The 15,275-nt window shown below is 40.4% G+C and overlaps 1 protein-coding gene across 2 annotated transcripts in view; it reads right to left on the minus strand.

Moving 5' to 3' along the window:
* The window catches only part of CASS4 (Cas scaffold protein family member 4), a 33,939-nt gene that overhangs the window by 4,167 nt on the left and 14,497 nt on the right, over positions 1-15,275 (minus strand). For both annotated transcript variants that reach the window (XM_048820710.2, XM_048820711.2), the window contains exons 2-5: positions 10,352-10,783; positions 5,182-5,286; positions 4,558-4,707; positions 330-1,688 (exon numbers count right to left, since the gene is read on the minus strand). In XM_048820710.2, the coding sequence (XP_048676667.1) occupies positions 330-1,688; positions 4,558-4,707; positions 5,182-5,286; positions 10,352-10,783 (2,046 nt within the window). The remainder of the gene's footprint in view (positions 1-329; positions 1,689-4,557; positions 4,708-5,181; positions 5,287-10,351; positions 10,784-15,275) is intronic.

Raw genomic sequence — 15,275 nt, forward strand, 5'->3', positions numbered from 1 at the left:
CACCCTAAAGAAACACATTGTTTGAAGCTGGGCTGAAATTTTAGCCCTAAGCATATCTGGGTGGTGAGGTTCAAGATCTGCTCTCTATGAATGGACAAGCCCCACTTCTCTAGTCCTTCTATATTTGACTGGCTGTCATGGTTGTGGCTGCTGTGGCATTCGTAGCCATAGACCTCCCAAAAGCCTGGAGGTAGGCAATCAGGCTAGCAGGTGAAATTGAATATAAACCAAATCGAGGTTTGTGGTAAAGCAAAGTTAAAATAGAGCAAGTAAACTTACCTGCAAACAACATGAAGCAGAAAATTGGCAGCAAATCATGTTACACTGACCTGTAACTGAACATAATCACAGTCTTCAGTGACATTTTCTCTTGATTTCTCAGAAGAGACTTTATTTTTGTTTGGTTTATCCAAAGTATTTCTTTGGAGTGAATTCAGTTCTATTCTTCTGGGTATTGGGATCGGTTTTGCCATTTTACGGTCTGTATCAATTTTTGGTGACTTGGTCTCTTGTTCCTTGCAATTCTTTTTGAAGAGAAGCTTTCCATTAGCTATGATGATAGAAACAAATCTCTTGATATCATCTGGAATTGTGCGGGCTACCATAACAAACCGATCAAGATCATCTGGGTTATTCTGAGGTTTCTTAATGACCAGAACTTCCAGTGACCAGTTGCAGTTATTTAGTGCTTCCCTTGTTTCTACCAAGATCTGGAATGAGTCTGTAAGAATTTTCAGCTGTGTTGTAATTCTGGTTTGAAGGTTATTGTCAGTGACGCAAGAGGCATTCACCTTGATGGCTTGAGCAAAATCCAAGAATTCTCCCAAAGATTCTTTTATGTGATCAATTGCTCTATGGATTTCCTCAAGGTTTGTCTCCAGGTGTTCCTGGAATCTCCACTTACTGCTTACAAAAATCATCAGACTTGCAACTGAACTGGATACACTGTGCTGCAGCTTGGTCAATGTCTCTATGGCTAAGTCAAGCTCCAATTTAATTTCTTTTGCAGGTTCTTCTGATGATGACATAGAAGAGGACTCAGCAGAAGTGCTTGATGATGTAGATAGGGTGCTGGTTCTGCTGTCCACACTGGAAACTGATAATCTGTCTTGTTCTAATTTGGCATCTTTTGACAGCTGTGGAGGAATGTTGTAAGTATGGTTTCCAAAACTACTGTTGTTTTTTTCAGTCCCTTTCCTGTGCTGTAAAGCAGTAGGCAGCACTTTTGGAATATCATAAACATTTTGTTCAGAGTTCTGTTGCTCAACCCTTGGAGTCAGAAAGCTTGGTGGAACATGATAGTTACCGTTTTGCTGCAAAAGTAACATGTTACGTGAGGATGGTACATTATAACGAGGGATGTCAGGAAAGGTTAATTTTCTCTGGGTTGGTGGAACATCATACATTTGTGGATTCACTGATTTGCTTTTGATATTTGTTGGTGGAACATTTTGCAAACTAGAACCATATCTGGCTGGTGGTACGTCATACAGCACCTGCTTTTCCAGGGAACGATCGGAAGGATCTTTTTTTAAACCCATTTTTTCAGGTGATACTGGAATATCATAAGTCCATTCTGACTTCCGAGGATTTGGCAAGGTATTATAATGACCCAAAGATTTTATTTGAGACAAACTTTGTAGTGAAATGTCATGGTCTCTTGTGGTTGTGGGGGGGACATCATACACCTGGAAAGCAGTACACAAGGTTTACAAGCGGCATTTAGAAATATAAGGTCAGATCCAGAGGCATAGGTCAATGAAATCAATGGAGCTATGCCGATTTACACCAGGTGTGGCTCTGGCACCTACTTCTAATTCTGCTCCCTCTCTGAAATGCACAATCACATTGCAAATAGGAAATATCTAATATTTTGACCAAGTATATTTTTGTCACATCCACAGATGATCAAACTGTAAGGTAATGTTGATCAAGGATAGTATTAGATAGTGCAGCGAACAAGATTTCATGACCCTCTTAACTAGCAGAACTGATTCCAATCTCTTTAATTTCCAGTAGTCATACAAACATATGCACACATGCAAATTAAAAAAAAATGCACAACTGACCACACTAAAATAATTGCACTGTGTTTACATTTTCAAAGGCTTCCTGAGATGCATACTGATCTTATTCAGTGGCATACAATAGCTGCTTGTGTACATCTGACCTTTACAGCTTGAAAAATGATGACTGATTCTGGTGCAATAAGGCCAGTAGTAAGAATAATATACACTTTGGGCCAGATGGTGCTTTGCTGCTTCACAAGGGTGGTGGGGAGGGAGTTCAAGATGCAACTGGAGTGTGCAGTCGCTGGGCACAATTGCAGCGTTTGTGATTTGCCAAGGTTTCCAGGGGTGCAAGACACCCTCAAAAGTGGCAAGGAAGAGGTGGGTCCCTGACTTTCCCCCCTTCATTGGACCATGTAGCTGGCCAGATATACAAGGTGTGGGCAAGCTGCACCTCTAATGGCTCCCCTGAACAATGGGATGCTCACTGAGGCACAATCCCTCCCAGAGTTTAAGCTGGGGTGTGGCGCTTCATACTACGTCCAAAGCAGGCCAGTCCATGCATCACGACTGAGCCTACAGTTTTCACTTTTCACCCAAGGATCTCAAAATGCTTTACAAATACTGGTGAAGTCTCACCACATCCCCATGAGGTGTAGGTATTATGTATTTCAAATTGTAAGTTCTTTGGGACATGGATCTCATTATCTATTTGGCTATCCTTGTAAAGCTCCCAGCACACTTTTTGGCATGATACAATTATTATTATTAATAATATAATTCCTATTTTTAAGTGGATACACTGTGATATGCATAGATTAGGTGTCTTGCCCAAGGTTGTGCAGTGAGTCATTGGCAGAGCTGGATACAGTCATGTCGACTAGCTGTAACCGCTAGACCACACTCTCATCTTACAATACAATGCAAGTTATTAGATTCTGTTTCAAGGTTACAAACATGCAGATATTCAAGAATATAAGAATCTGACATCACTTTTACTTACCAAATAGTTTCTTGAGTCACCTTTTTTGGTGACAATGTCACTTTAAATACAGTAAGCAAACAAATACAATGATAGTTCCATCTTCAGCAGGTATCCAGTATAACTAGTCTCATTTCTTACTTTAAACTTACTTAATATTAAAAGTAAGAAATCCACCAAATGTGATCTAGTTTAAATTACTATAAAATGGATGCACAACTGGCTGAAAAAACACACTAAAAGAATAGTTATCAATGGATCAATGGTTCACTGTAAAACAGGAAGGACATATCTATTGGGGTTCTGTGGGAGTCTGTTTTGGGTCAAGTACTATTCAACATTTTAATTAATGACTTGGATAATGGAGGTTTCAGAGTAGCAGCCGTGTTAGTCTGTATCCGCAAAAAGACAAGGAGGACTTGTGGCAATTTAGAAACTAACAAATTTATTTGAGCATAAGCTTTCGTGAGCTACAGCTCAGTGGAGAATACACTTATAAATTTCCAGATTACATCAAGACAGGAGGTGTTGCAAGTACTTTGGAGGACAGGTTTAGAATTCAAAATGATCTTGACAAATCAGAGAATTGATCTGAAATCTATAAGATTAAATTCAATACAAGAAAATGCAAAGTGCACTTAAGAAAAAAAAGCACAAATACAAAAATGGGAAATACAAAAACGGCTAGGTAATACTACTGTAGAGGAGGCTTTGGGGAGAGGGTTATAGTGGATCACAAATTGAATGTGAGTCAGCAATGTAATGGAGGTGCAAAAAAGGCTAATACTCTAGGGTGTATTAAAGGAGCATTGTATGTAAGACTTGGGAGGTAACTGTCATGCTCTACTCTACTGGAGTACTGTGTCCAGTTTGGGGCACCACCCATTAAGAAAGATGTGGACAAAATGGAGAAAGTCCAGAGGAGAGAAACAAAAATGATAAAACGTTTAGAAAACGTGATCTACGGAAAAGTTTAAAAAATGGGTATGTTTAGACTTGAGGAGAAGAAGACCAAGGGGGGATATGTTAAGGGCTGTTATAAAGAGGACCGTGATCAACTGTTCTCCATGTCCTCCAAAGGTAGGAAAAGAAATAATGGGCTTACTCTGTAGCAAGGGAGATTTAGGTTAGATATTAGGAAAAACTTTTCAACTATAAGGACAGTTAAGTTCTGGGTTAGGTTACCAAGGGAGTTTCTGGAATCCCCATCACTGGAGTTTTTTAAGAACAGGTTAGACAAACACCTGTCAGGGATCATCTTGGACAGGTGCACTTGACCCTGTCTCAGCACAGGGGGAGGGACTAGATACCCCTCAAGGTCCCTTCCAGTCCTACATTTCTATGGTTCTATGATATTAAAGAAATGTAACATTGACGTAGTGCTGTTTTTATGTTTATTCTTCTTGGCAGATTGATGGCACTTAACTATTGTGCTGGTGCTCCACCTCACATCAGAGGCATATACAGCATATTAGTATAACCATACACCCTTTCATGTGTTCTGCTGTATGAGTGTGACAGTATTAATGAAAGATTATTCTCTGCAATTCAGTGAGTAACACTTACACTGCCCACTGGAGAGTCTTGCTGGACATGGATTTTTGCCTTTTCTGGGCTGGATGGGATGTCATAAAGCTGTTGCTGCTCTTCCTGGATATATTCTTTGAAGAGGATCGGCATAGAGCCCTTTCTGGCTGTGGGTGGAGTGGCACACCTCTAATAAAATACAAAAGTAAGGTTGACTTAAATACTGTTTATCACTGCACCAATTTGAAGACTTAGGGTCATAACTGCCTTAAGTTCATGCAAGTATTCTGTGTGTGTACTCAGAGCAGGATCCAGTTCTTAGAATCTACAGAACTGTTGAATAATATCATAATGCTGTAGGGGGGGAGATGGGCACTAGGTGGCGCAGTAGGATGTTACAGTTAATTCTTGAGGATTTGGATCCAGATATATTATTTTTAAAAATGTATCAAATTTAAAAGAGAATCAGATTCTTATTGGGTTTTTTTAACTTTCATATAGAATTCTCTACCAATCTTTATAGCAGAGTTCAAACAATAAATGAATAAAAAAGTTATAATTTATTTTTAAATTTTATAACACCGTTGCATATGATAAGGAACTCAGAAGTCCTGAATTCCAGTCCTACTTGATGGACATATTCAGTGACATGACAGGACTCACCTGAGTGAATAGGGCTATTCGGTGTTGTGGTGATGGAACATCATAAACCTCACTTTTTATACATGGTATGGAGGCCCGAGATGGTGTGGGAAGAGTAAACTGGTGCTTGAGGGGGAAAAAAGAAGAAGAACGTAATGAGAAAGTTGAAGTGATCTTAGGGCATCTTTGAGAATGTGATGAGTCTCATGGCCATTGCTGGAAGAATTCCTTTTGGGGTGTTAATTAAAAAGCTTCTGTCAAATATTCACTGGCCCTAAACTTGAAAACTGCTCACTGTCTGCCTATTAAACAGACAGGGTTTATTTTTCCTATAATTCCCCTTTACTAGTATTTCCACTCTATTTCAGAGATGAATTATTGCCAGATTAAAGGCCTCACATATATATATTGCCTCACATATAGCCCAGGAAATATAAAAGATGTGTAGTGAATCAATCCTGATCCAGATACCAACTAGATCTTTTGGCTCCCAAAAAGTAAAACTGAAAAGAGATCCATGGGGTTTCTACTCCAGCTTTCCTATGGGTACAGGAACATAAGAACATAAAAACGGCCTTACTGGGTCAGACCAATGGTCCATCTAGCCCGTATCTTGCCTTCCGACAGTGGCCAGTGCCAGGTGCCCCAGAGGGAATGAACAGAACAGGTGATCATCAAGTGATCCATTCCCTGTCGCCCATTCCCAGCTTCTGGCAAACAGAGGGTAGGGACGCTTCAGAGCATGGTTTTCAAGTGAGAGGAGATTATAGTGGGCGGTAGCACCAGTATTATTAAAGTATGTGGTGCTGTAAAGGAGGTTGGACTTCTCTCAGAAGGAGCAAACCTGTTGTTCTCACCTCTTCCTCTGGTCCTGTCCAACTCCTAGAGCACATGAGTCTGATGGGGGAGCTCTAATGCATAGACCTGTTACAGATTTATTTCATTGTTTGCTTGAAACGTTGTTTTAAGAGGCATAAGAATGAAAATACCGCCATGACGGGAGGCTGTGGATATGTTTAGTTAAAATGCTATCAGAGTGCAAATAGATATGAACACTGGGAAAAGGATTTTTCACCCACTCCAAAACCACCCTGAATTTTGTCTATTCAGCAATGAGACGCCCTTGATACTGCACAGTGGGTCTATAAATCACAGAATCATAGAATATCAGGATCGGAAGGGACCTCAGGAGGTCATCTAGTCCAACCCCCTGCTCAAAGCAGGGCCAATCCCCAACTAAATCATCCCAGCCAGGGCTTTCTCAAGCCTGACCTTAAAAACTCTAAGGAAGAAGATTCTACCACCTCCTTAGGTAACCCATTCCAGCACTTTACCACCCTCCTAGTGAAAAAGTTTTTCCTAATATCCAACCTAAACCTCCCCCACTGCAACTTGAGACCATTACTTCTTGTTCTGTCATCTTCTACCACTGAGAACAGCCTAGATCATTCCTCTTTGGAACCCCCTTTCAGGTAGATGAAAACAGCTATCAAATCCCCCCCTCATTCTTCTCTTCTGCAGACTAAATAATCCCAGTTCCCTCAGCCTCTCCTCAGAAGTTATGCGCTCCAGCCCCCTAATCATTTTTGTTGCCCTCCGCTGGACGTTTTCCAATTTTTCCACATCCTTCTTGTAGTGTGGGGCCCAAAACCGGTCATAGTACTCCAGATGAGGCCTCACCAAAGCCGGATAGAGGGGAATGATCACGTCCCTCGATCTGCTGGCAATGCTTCTACTTATACAGCCCAAAATGCCGTTAGCCTTCTTGGCAACAAGGGCACACTGTTGACTCATATCCAGCTTCTCGTCCACTGTATCCCCTAGGTGCTTTTCTGCAGAACTGCTATCTAGCCACTTGGTCTCTAGTCTGTAGCAGTGCATGGGATTCTTCCATCCTAAATGCAGAACTCTGCACTTGTCCTTGTTGAACCTCATCAGATTTCTTTTGGCCCAATCCTCTAATTTGTCTAGGTCCCTCTGTATCCTATCCCTACCCTCCAGCGTATCTACCACTCCTCCCAGTTTAGTGTCATCTGCAAACATGCTGAGGGTGCAGTCCACACCATTCTCCAGATCATTAATGAAGATATTGAACAAAACCGGCCCCAGGACCGACCCCTGGGGCACTCTGCTTGATACCGGCTGCCAACTAGACATGGAGCCATTGATCACTACCCGTTGAGGCAGACGATCTAGCCAGCTTTCTATCCACCTTATAGTCCATTCATCCAGCCCATACTTCTTTAACTTGCTGGCAAGAATACTGTGGGAGACCATATCAAAAGGTTTGCTAAAGCCAAGGAATAACACGTCCACTGCTTTCCCCTCATCCACAGAGCCAGTTATCTCATCACAGAAGGCAATTAGGTTAGTCAGGCATAAACCATTACAACACCAAATTTGTGACCTGAAGGAGCTTCTACTGAAGCTTTATGTTGCAATAACCCATTTAAAAGTGAGAGGCAGTGTTCTCCACCACATCAAACTGTCACACCCACCAAATTCAGAGCAATGTGGTGGAAGGACATATTATGTGGAAGAAGGACAAGGCCTCAGCTTTTTATCTGCCTGTTACATGTTTGAGAAAGGCCTGGCTGACTAGTTTCTTGTAAGGAAAGGAAATAAATAAGTGAACGTGAATTCTGTTATTATTTTGCAAAAGGAGCCATTTCTCTTACAAACCATCTACACTGACAGAACTGTAAGAGAACAGGCTTTATTTTTCTGCGCAGAGCAGGTAAGAAGGTAAGTAGAGTCCAGCTAAAAGGTTCTGGTTTGGCCCAAATCTACTTTCAGATACAGACAATCTTATTTGGTTGGTAGTAAAATGTGAATCAGTGAATATCATACCCTATTACCCGATTTGCTACAGAAAAGAAATCACTTTGTATATTTTCAGGGTCAAGCAAGCTAAGACAACAGATGGCTGAAATTTTTATTGGATGAGAAGTAAAAAAAAAATTACAATCTTTAAAGTGTAGATGGAGCATGCACACAGGGTTTTTCAGAGGGGTTTATTTTTTTCAGTCAGAGTCCCTCAAAGACTGAGTAGCTTCACCCAGCTGCTCAGAGAACAGCTGAACATGTCAGAAGATATGCCAGTTGTCCCATACCATCTACATGGGGTAATCTAGGATACTTCAATTTGTACTGCTGTACTCAGATGGGCTGTCTACCTCTACACCTTTAAATGCATGTGTACATGTCGCTGTTGACTCCTGTGGTACAATTGTTCTTTTAGTAGCAACTGTGATGTAGCTCAGGCAAACCTGAAAGTGTAAATATTAGAAACATCTTAAAGATTTTAAAGTGTTTTTTCTTTCCTTGTGGCACCTTAGAGACTAACCAATTTATTTGAGCATAAGCTTTCGTGAGCTACAGCTCACTTCATCGGATGCAGTATGTAGTTCATGAAAAGCTTATGCTCAAATAAATTGGTTAGTCTCTAAGGTGCCACAAGTCCTCCTGTTCTTTTTGCGAATACAGACTAACACAGCTGCTACTCTGAAACTTTTCTTTCCTTGTTAAAGGAAACAGCTATAGCTGAACAAGGTAGAGTCAACATATAACAGCTTAGCAGGTATCACAGGGCAGCAGTATAGATAGATAGATAGATAGATAGATAGATAGCAAAGCCATGTAACTCTCAGCTTGTGCTCCTAATTCAATGGAAAATGGGTATGTGACAATTTCAGGGCCTGATTTTTTTAAAAGTTGGGGGCACAACTGCACATGCAAAATGTTCGTGCACTGTCATGCCCAGTGTGTATACGCCTTCTTTGCAAGTAGGTGCATAGGTCAGGTCATTGCCTGTGCAGAAGGCTAACTATGTTCCCTTGAACATTCAGTTACACACTTTGATTGTGCAATTATGGTAATCACACATGAAAACTGGGAGTGCAATTTTGAAAAAATGGACCTCAATCTCCACAGATACACTAAGTTCCCTTGGTTTTTCAGCATCTGTTCACCAGGTAATACATAGAGCAACACTGTTGTCACGGTATCCTTCCTTTTGATGCAAAGGTAGGAAAAATGGCTAAAGGAGGTAAATGGAGCAACATGAGATGGCTCAGAGTAAATGATTAGATGAATCGTCTGCATCCTTTATAGACTGACTTAATATTTAAGTCTCTGCCTTAGATCATTTAACCTTTGTATCATAAGTTTCATTTAGGGGATGGTTAATGTGAAGCTCCCATACCCAAGGCCCCATGAGTCTGTGAGACAAAACATAAAGTAAAATAAACTGTAGTGAACTTCACTGATAAATTCCTGCTATTACTGCTCATTTTTCATTAGGAAGGCCTCTGAGGCAATTCTTTGTTACAGGGATGGCTGTTTTCAACTGCTTATGTTAGGGCACTCAATTCACATTTAATAAAAATAATACTTAGCACTTATACGGGCTGTTGGAGTGCCTGAGTATTGATGGGATCACCCAAATGTGAACTGGGTAATCATGCATCCAAGCCTAAAGAAAGGCGAGCAGAGAAAGAGAGGGTCTCTCACTGAGAAGCTGAAACAAGGGAGCAGTTTTGAAGTGACTCCTGAAATGGATAGGGACTCAATGGAGCTATCTGGAGAAGGAGGTGACCTGGTGCATGAGGCGACCGGCAGCAGCATTCTGCACTTGTTGAAGAAATGGGAGGTGGAGAGACTAAAGGGAAGAGAGTTGCAGCAAGAGAAGATGATAGTCTGGCTGAGAAGTTCTATAACCACATTGTTACAAATTATCTTCTATAAGTGTCAAAACCAAAGGAATATGTGTCTGTGCCTCAACCACTAACGGATGAAGCTCTGGAATTTTATAGCTTAAGGAATTTTAGCATGTGTTTGTAGGAACCTTAAATTGCTATATTCCACCCAAAGCAGTTATTATATTCCTCTTCACTTCCTGTCCTAAATGATTGGGCAGTTATTTAGCTGCCACTTACTGTCACGGAGGTGGCTGTTTTTCAGTGGGGGGTGATGTGATTCCAGAGATGACGATATGTGTTTTATGGGAATATTTCCAATAGAATAACAGTATTTATTCAAGTAGCCTAAACAAAGCTGACTTCACTGCAACTTCCAACTGAAATTCTCAAGTCCTTAGGAGTCTGCTGAAAAAGTAAAAACCATCAGGCTTCCCTTCCCCTCTCACTGGTATTTTCCAACACTTGAAACCTTATACTTGCTATATTCTTACCTGATTGGTTAGGCTTTGGATCTTTTCACTGAATAATTGTGCAGCTAAAGCTGGCACTTGATATATTTCTTGAGTAGGTGGAGAAGAAACAGAAGAAGGAAGTGGCTTAATCCAACTGTCCATCCGTTCATACGTAGGTGACAATGTGGAAGACTTGGGAGCTGATGGAACCTGGTAGATATTTTGTTGACTGATGGGCAATTCCTGAGAATCAGGCTCAGAGGAGGGAGACAACGTTCCTTCCTGGGAACCAGCAAGGAGTTGGAGGCGATTAGCAGGAGCCAGACCTTGTCTTCCATGGAGGGAACATTTCCACCATCCTTCACTCTCTAAAACATTCTGCTCAAGAACCGTTAGGATGTCTCCTTTGCGGAAGGCTAACTCATCTGAACACTCAGCCTTGTTGTCATATAATGCTTTTGCCAAGGTATTCTAGAGAGGAAAAACAAATAAAAAAGAACACATGCAGTAATATTTGCACTGCTTGTATTATTCAGAAGTGTTATATGGAGCTACCAGATTAACATTTCTCAGCACCTAAATTCATGCAAATTCAAAACTGCTAATATTTATTCCTAGGATCAGTTCTCAAGGCATTGGTTTTACGAAGTTAAACCTTTTGAACATATGCCTGCCATGTTTTAGTGTGTTACAGAAATAAATAATGCTATAATCATACATTGCATTTCTCTAGCACCTTCCATCGGAGGATCTCAATGAAAACATGAATTACATTAGCCTGATGAACACCCCTGGAAAGTAGGAAAGTATCATTAGCTGAGTTTTCTGGATAAGGGTACTAAGGCAGAAAGCTACTCAGGTCACGCAGGTAGACTGTGACCGATTCAAGAATAGAACCCACATCTCCTAACTTCTGTCTAATCAATCTATCTATTTACAACTCTATCACACCTGGTATCTGAGTGCCTTGCAGCTCCAAGTGTTAACCACACATCCATCCTCCCTCTCTTTTCACATAAAACACAGTGCTGGAGGTGTTATTATTCATTTCCTTTCTTAGAGCCAGATATAAATGAACCACCTGGTAGTCACTACCCTGAGGATTTCAAGAAAATAACCGCTGGTGCTAGCAATGATAGATATGGTAGCTGCTGCGGTTTTTACTGCTGTATCTTCTAACCAAGCCATTCTAGATGACAAAGTACAGTAAATACACCAGTGGCCAGCCTACACTAGCATTTCCACCAGTGTTAGTACTGGGAGAACAGCACCCAGTGCCAGCACAGGGATGGGGAGGGGGAGGGCGGTGTCAGAGAGAGATTTCCCTAAATATTCAGAGAAGGCAAGACCCCTGCTGTGAACATGAGATTAAGGACAATTCAAATCAATGAGCATAATAAGAGATCTGAGAATAGTGATGCTGCTAGTTACTTTATTGTGGAAGATAATCTCCATAAGATATTTATATGGCTCCCATTATGATAGCATCCAAGCATCTTCTCATGTATTTATCCTCGCTGCACTTCCATTAAGTTAGGAAGTGCTATTAGCGGCATTTTACAGGTGGGAACTGAGGCACACTACACATTTGTGACAGAGCAAGGACTTGAACCCACGTCTGCCAAGTCCCATACAAGCCTACTAACCAGTAAACTATGCTTCCACTCTGTTTCATTATTTATTGTGATCATATGTATGTGGCTAAACATGTTTTTTTCTTAGAACTCAGGTTTTTAGTAAGCAATATCATTAAAATAGCCAAAAGTATAGCAAACGTGGCCTTCATCACTGGAGGCATTTTTGTACAATTTACTACTGCTGATGAAAGAATAAAAAGAAGTATCCACATACTATTTCACATACGTGGCTTTATTTTCAGCTTCAAAATAAGATCAGCCACTCTCCCCATGGAATGTGGATTAGGAAAAACAGTTTCTTATCCAGAAGTGCGAGTAATGTCCAAAGAGATAGCGTCTGCATTGGAAATATAATGCCTGATATTTTTATCCAGTGCATTTGCCATAAAGCAACAGCTGGTTTGAAGTATCAGGAGAAGAAAATCAATTTGTCAGCTCAGCTGATGAAAGCAGCCTGTTGTTGGTAATATAAATTTCTTCATTGGGATGGCTGGGAACAATGGCCCTTTTATGATACATGGGTTGATCCACACATACTGCACTAGCAGCTGTCAGAGATGGACAGCAACAGTCCCACTTACCTTATGTCATAGTTTGATTAAAATGTTCTTGTTGCCTTGTACGTGTCAGTCCCAAATTCTACTTTGACGATACCAAATGCTTGGGACCACCTGTGTTTAAGTGAGACATTCTGTAATCTCAACATACAGTATAACACAGAGAGGGACAGGGCATTTCACATTGTCACAATTGTGAATAAAGGCCAGATTTTCCTAGTATGGTTAGCAGTAATATTACAATAGCAGTGAGCGACTCCAGCCAATACTGGGGTCCCACTGTGCTATGCACTGTATAAACACACAGTAACAGACAGTCCCTGCCCCTAAGAGTTTGTGAACTACATAGAAAGGATGGGCAAAGGGAATATTTATATCATCATTTTGCAAATGGGGGGCAACTGAGGCATAGGGTAATTAAGTGACTTGTCTAAGCTCTCACAGGAAACCTGTGGCATAACCACAAGACCATCCTTCCTAGTTGCGCCAATGTAAACGAGAGGTGATATCCATGGTATGACTTGAAAAGACATTTGGCTATCAACCTATCTGTAGCTAATTATTTGTTGAGAAAACGCTATCGTAAGAATTTTTATGCCTGAGTCTGCAATTGCAGTGCACATATCTGATTTCAGAAGGGTTGAACCGACTTACAACAGCTTTAAGCTTAGCCCATGTACTTTACTTGGAATCTCTGCAATTAAGGACCATAAGTTATGGCCCATGTTATATGAATGTATGACATAATAGTCACATCATCAGTGCTTCAGTGACACCCAAAAGTGATTTCAGCAGGCATTTCTGGGGGAAATTTGCCAAGTACTCTCTAATCTCCTTGCATAGGGATAGATGGGTCTCCTTCTACTGTGAATGTATGGAGCAAGACAATCCTACTATCAGAGATGACACTAAAGAATCCTTAATCCCCATCCCTTTATTTTTGTATCTTAAATTTCATTCTACAGCAAAAAGTGTTAGAGAAAAGTTTTATTAGACCTGTACCAATAAATGTTTCATCTGGTGAATCATCATCAAGATCCAATAATAACCAAGGGGGAACACAAAATTAGTTGGAGACTTAGCGAAAATGAGGCCTCATGTTCTTAAGTATAGGAGTCAGTTTGTCTCTTGATACACAGATATTGGCATTGTTAATAAAAACTGTAAACATGGCCCAGAGTGTTTTATAACTTGTAAGCAAACATTCATATATATGATTGCTTATGTTCTGTGGCTAAATTATATGGGTTTACATTTTCAAAAGTGGCCTCTATATTAGACACTTGTGCTGATGTCAAAGGATCACACAGCTCAGCACCTTTGAAAATCAGGCCCTAGCCATGTAAAATTGGGCACTCCAATTAGACACCGAAAATTAGAAGGTACTTTTGAAAATCTGACTCATGAATAACAAATCTGTTGTTCTCATGGATCATCTTGCATTCCATTTGACAGCTCCATTCTTAATAGATGAACTCAATAGGTGAATGCAAGAGAAATGCCAGAAATTTCTGGAACAGCTTCCTTAGGCAAGATGTAATAATTAAATTGAACTAGTGAATGATTCAAGGAATTGGACCACACTGGGTCCGATTAAGTGACCGATTTTAAACAATGGTTTTAAAAGCATAATTAGATTTGAGAAGGCAGTCAGTTTGGAACAAATAAAAACAAAGATGCCTTTACATTGCATATATTGACATGTGGACTTTGGTCCCAAGGGAAGTAAAGTCATTGTGTCACAAATACCTTAGAGAGATTTACAGAAGGGCAAAGAGTAATTTTATGGCCATTAATACAACTACGTAACCTAAAGTGATACAGTACAAGTTAAAGCTCGTGCTTCAGGGAGTATGGTCAGCACCATGGGGGTCAGGAGCCAATTCCTTTACATCCCCATATTCTGCATTGCACAAATCAGGAGATATTATAGGATTTCTTCCTGTGTCCTCTGGAGCATAGGTACTGGCCACTGCTGGAAGTCTGATTCCAGATTAGAGAGACCAGTAATCTGATTGGTATAATAAATCTTATGTTTGTAGGTGTTATTGTCTACTCATCCGTTGGATGATATGATGTATGACATTTGTCACTGTATGTTCAAAAGGCCTGGAAACTGCCTGAGTATATTAGTGAGGATTTTAGACCTATTTGCCTTCGCAGTCATATTTGAAGAGATTTTAGCAGCATGCAGAAACACTTATGAAATCTTATAAATGTGCTACAATGTTATTACCCAAATTCTAACTGTTTGTTCCTTTACTGTTGTTATTTTAATCTCCTGGCACCAATTCCTGCCATAAATTGTAAAGCATTTTGCATCTAGATCTTGTTGTGAAAACCCAACTTCCTCCCTTGAAAGGTTTCAGATTTCTGTGTATTTTCTGTGTTCAGAGTAATGAAGGATCAAGGGAAAACCACAACAGCGTATTGTTATGCCAACATCAGCAACACAAAGCCAGTGAGGTAGGTTGTTCTGCAATTAACCCCTGAGCTCCAAAAAATAAAGAAAAAAGAACATTTTTGCAGGGCATAAAAACGGTAAATTGTATAGCTTTGCCTTCATTCATGCCTTGTGTTCTCCTTTGCCTATCTATTAATAAGTATAGTAAGTACCATTTTTTCCCCTCGCATTTCCTTTCTGACTATGGTGGTTAATCATCATGACTCTTACAACTTTGACAGCTAGGGAGTGAGCAAGAGAGCATAATACTTTAGGTAGTACCTTTCATCTAAGGAACCTATACAGCTTTTAGCAGATATATTATC

This window comes from Caretta caretta, chromosome 13 (genome assembly GCF_965140235.1).
Source record: "Caretta caretta isolate rCarCar2 chromosome 13, rCarCar1.hap1, whole genome shotgun sequence".
NCBI classification, from domain to species: Eukaryota; Metazoa; Chordata; order Testudines; family Cheloniidae; genus Caretta; species Caretta caretta.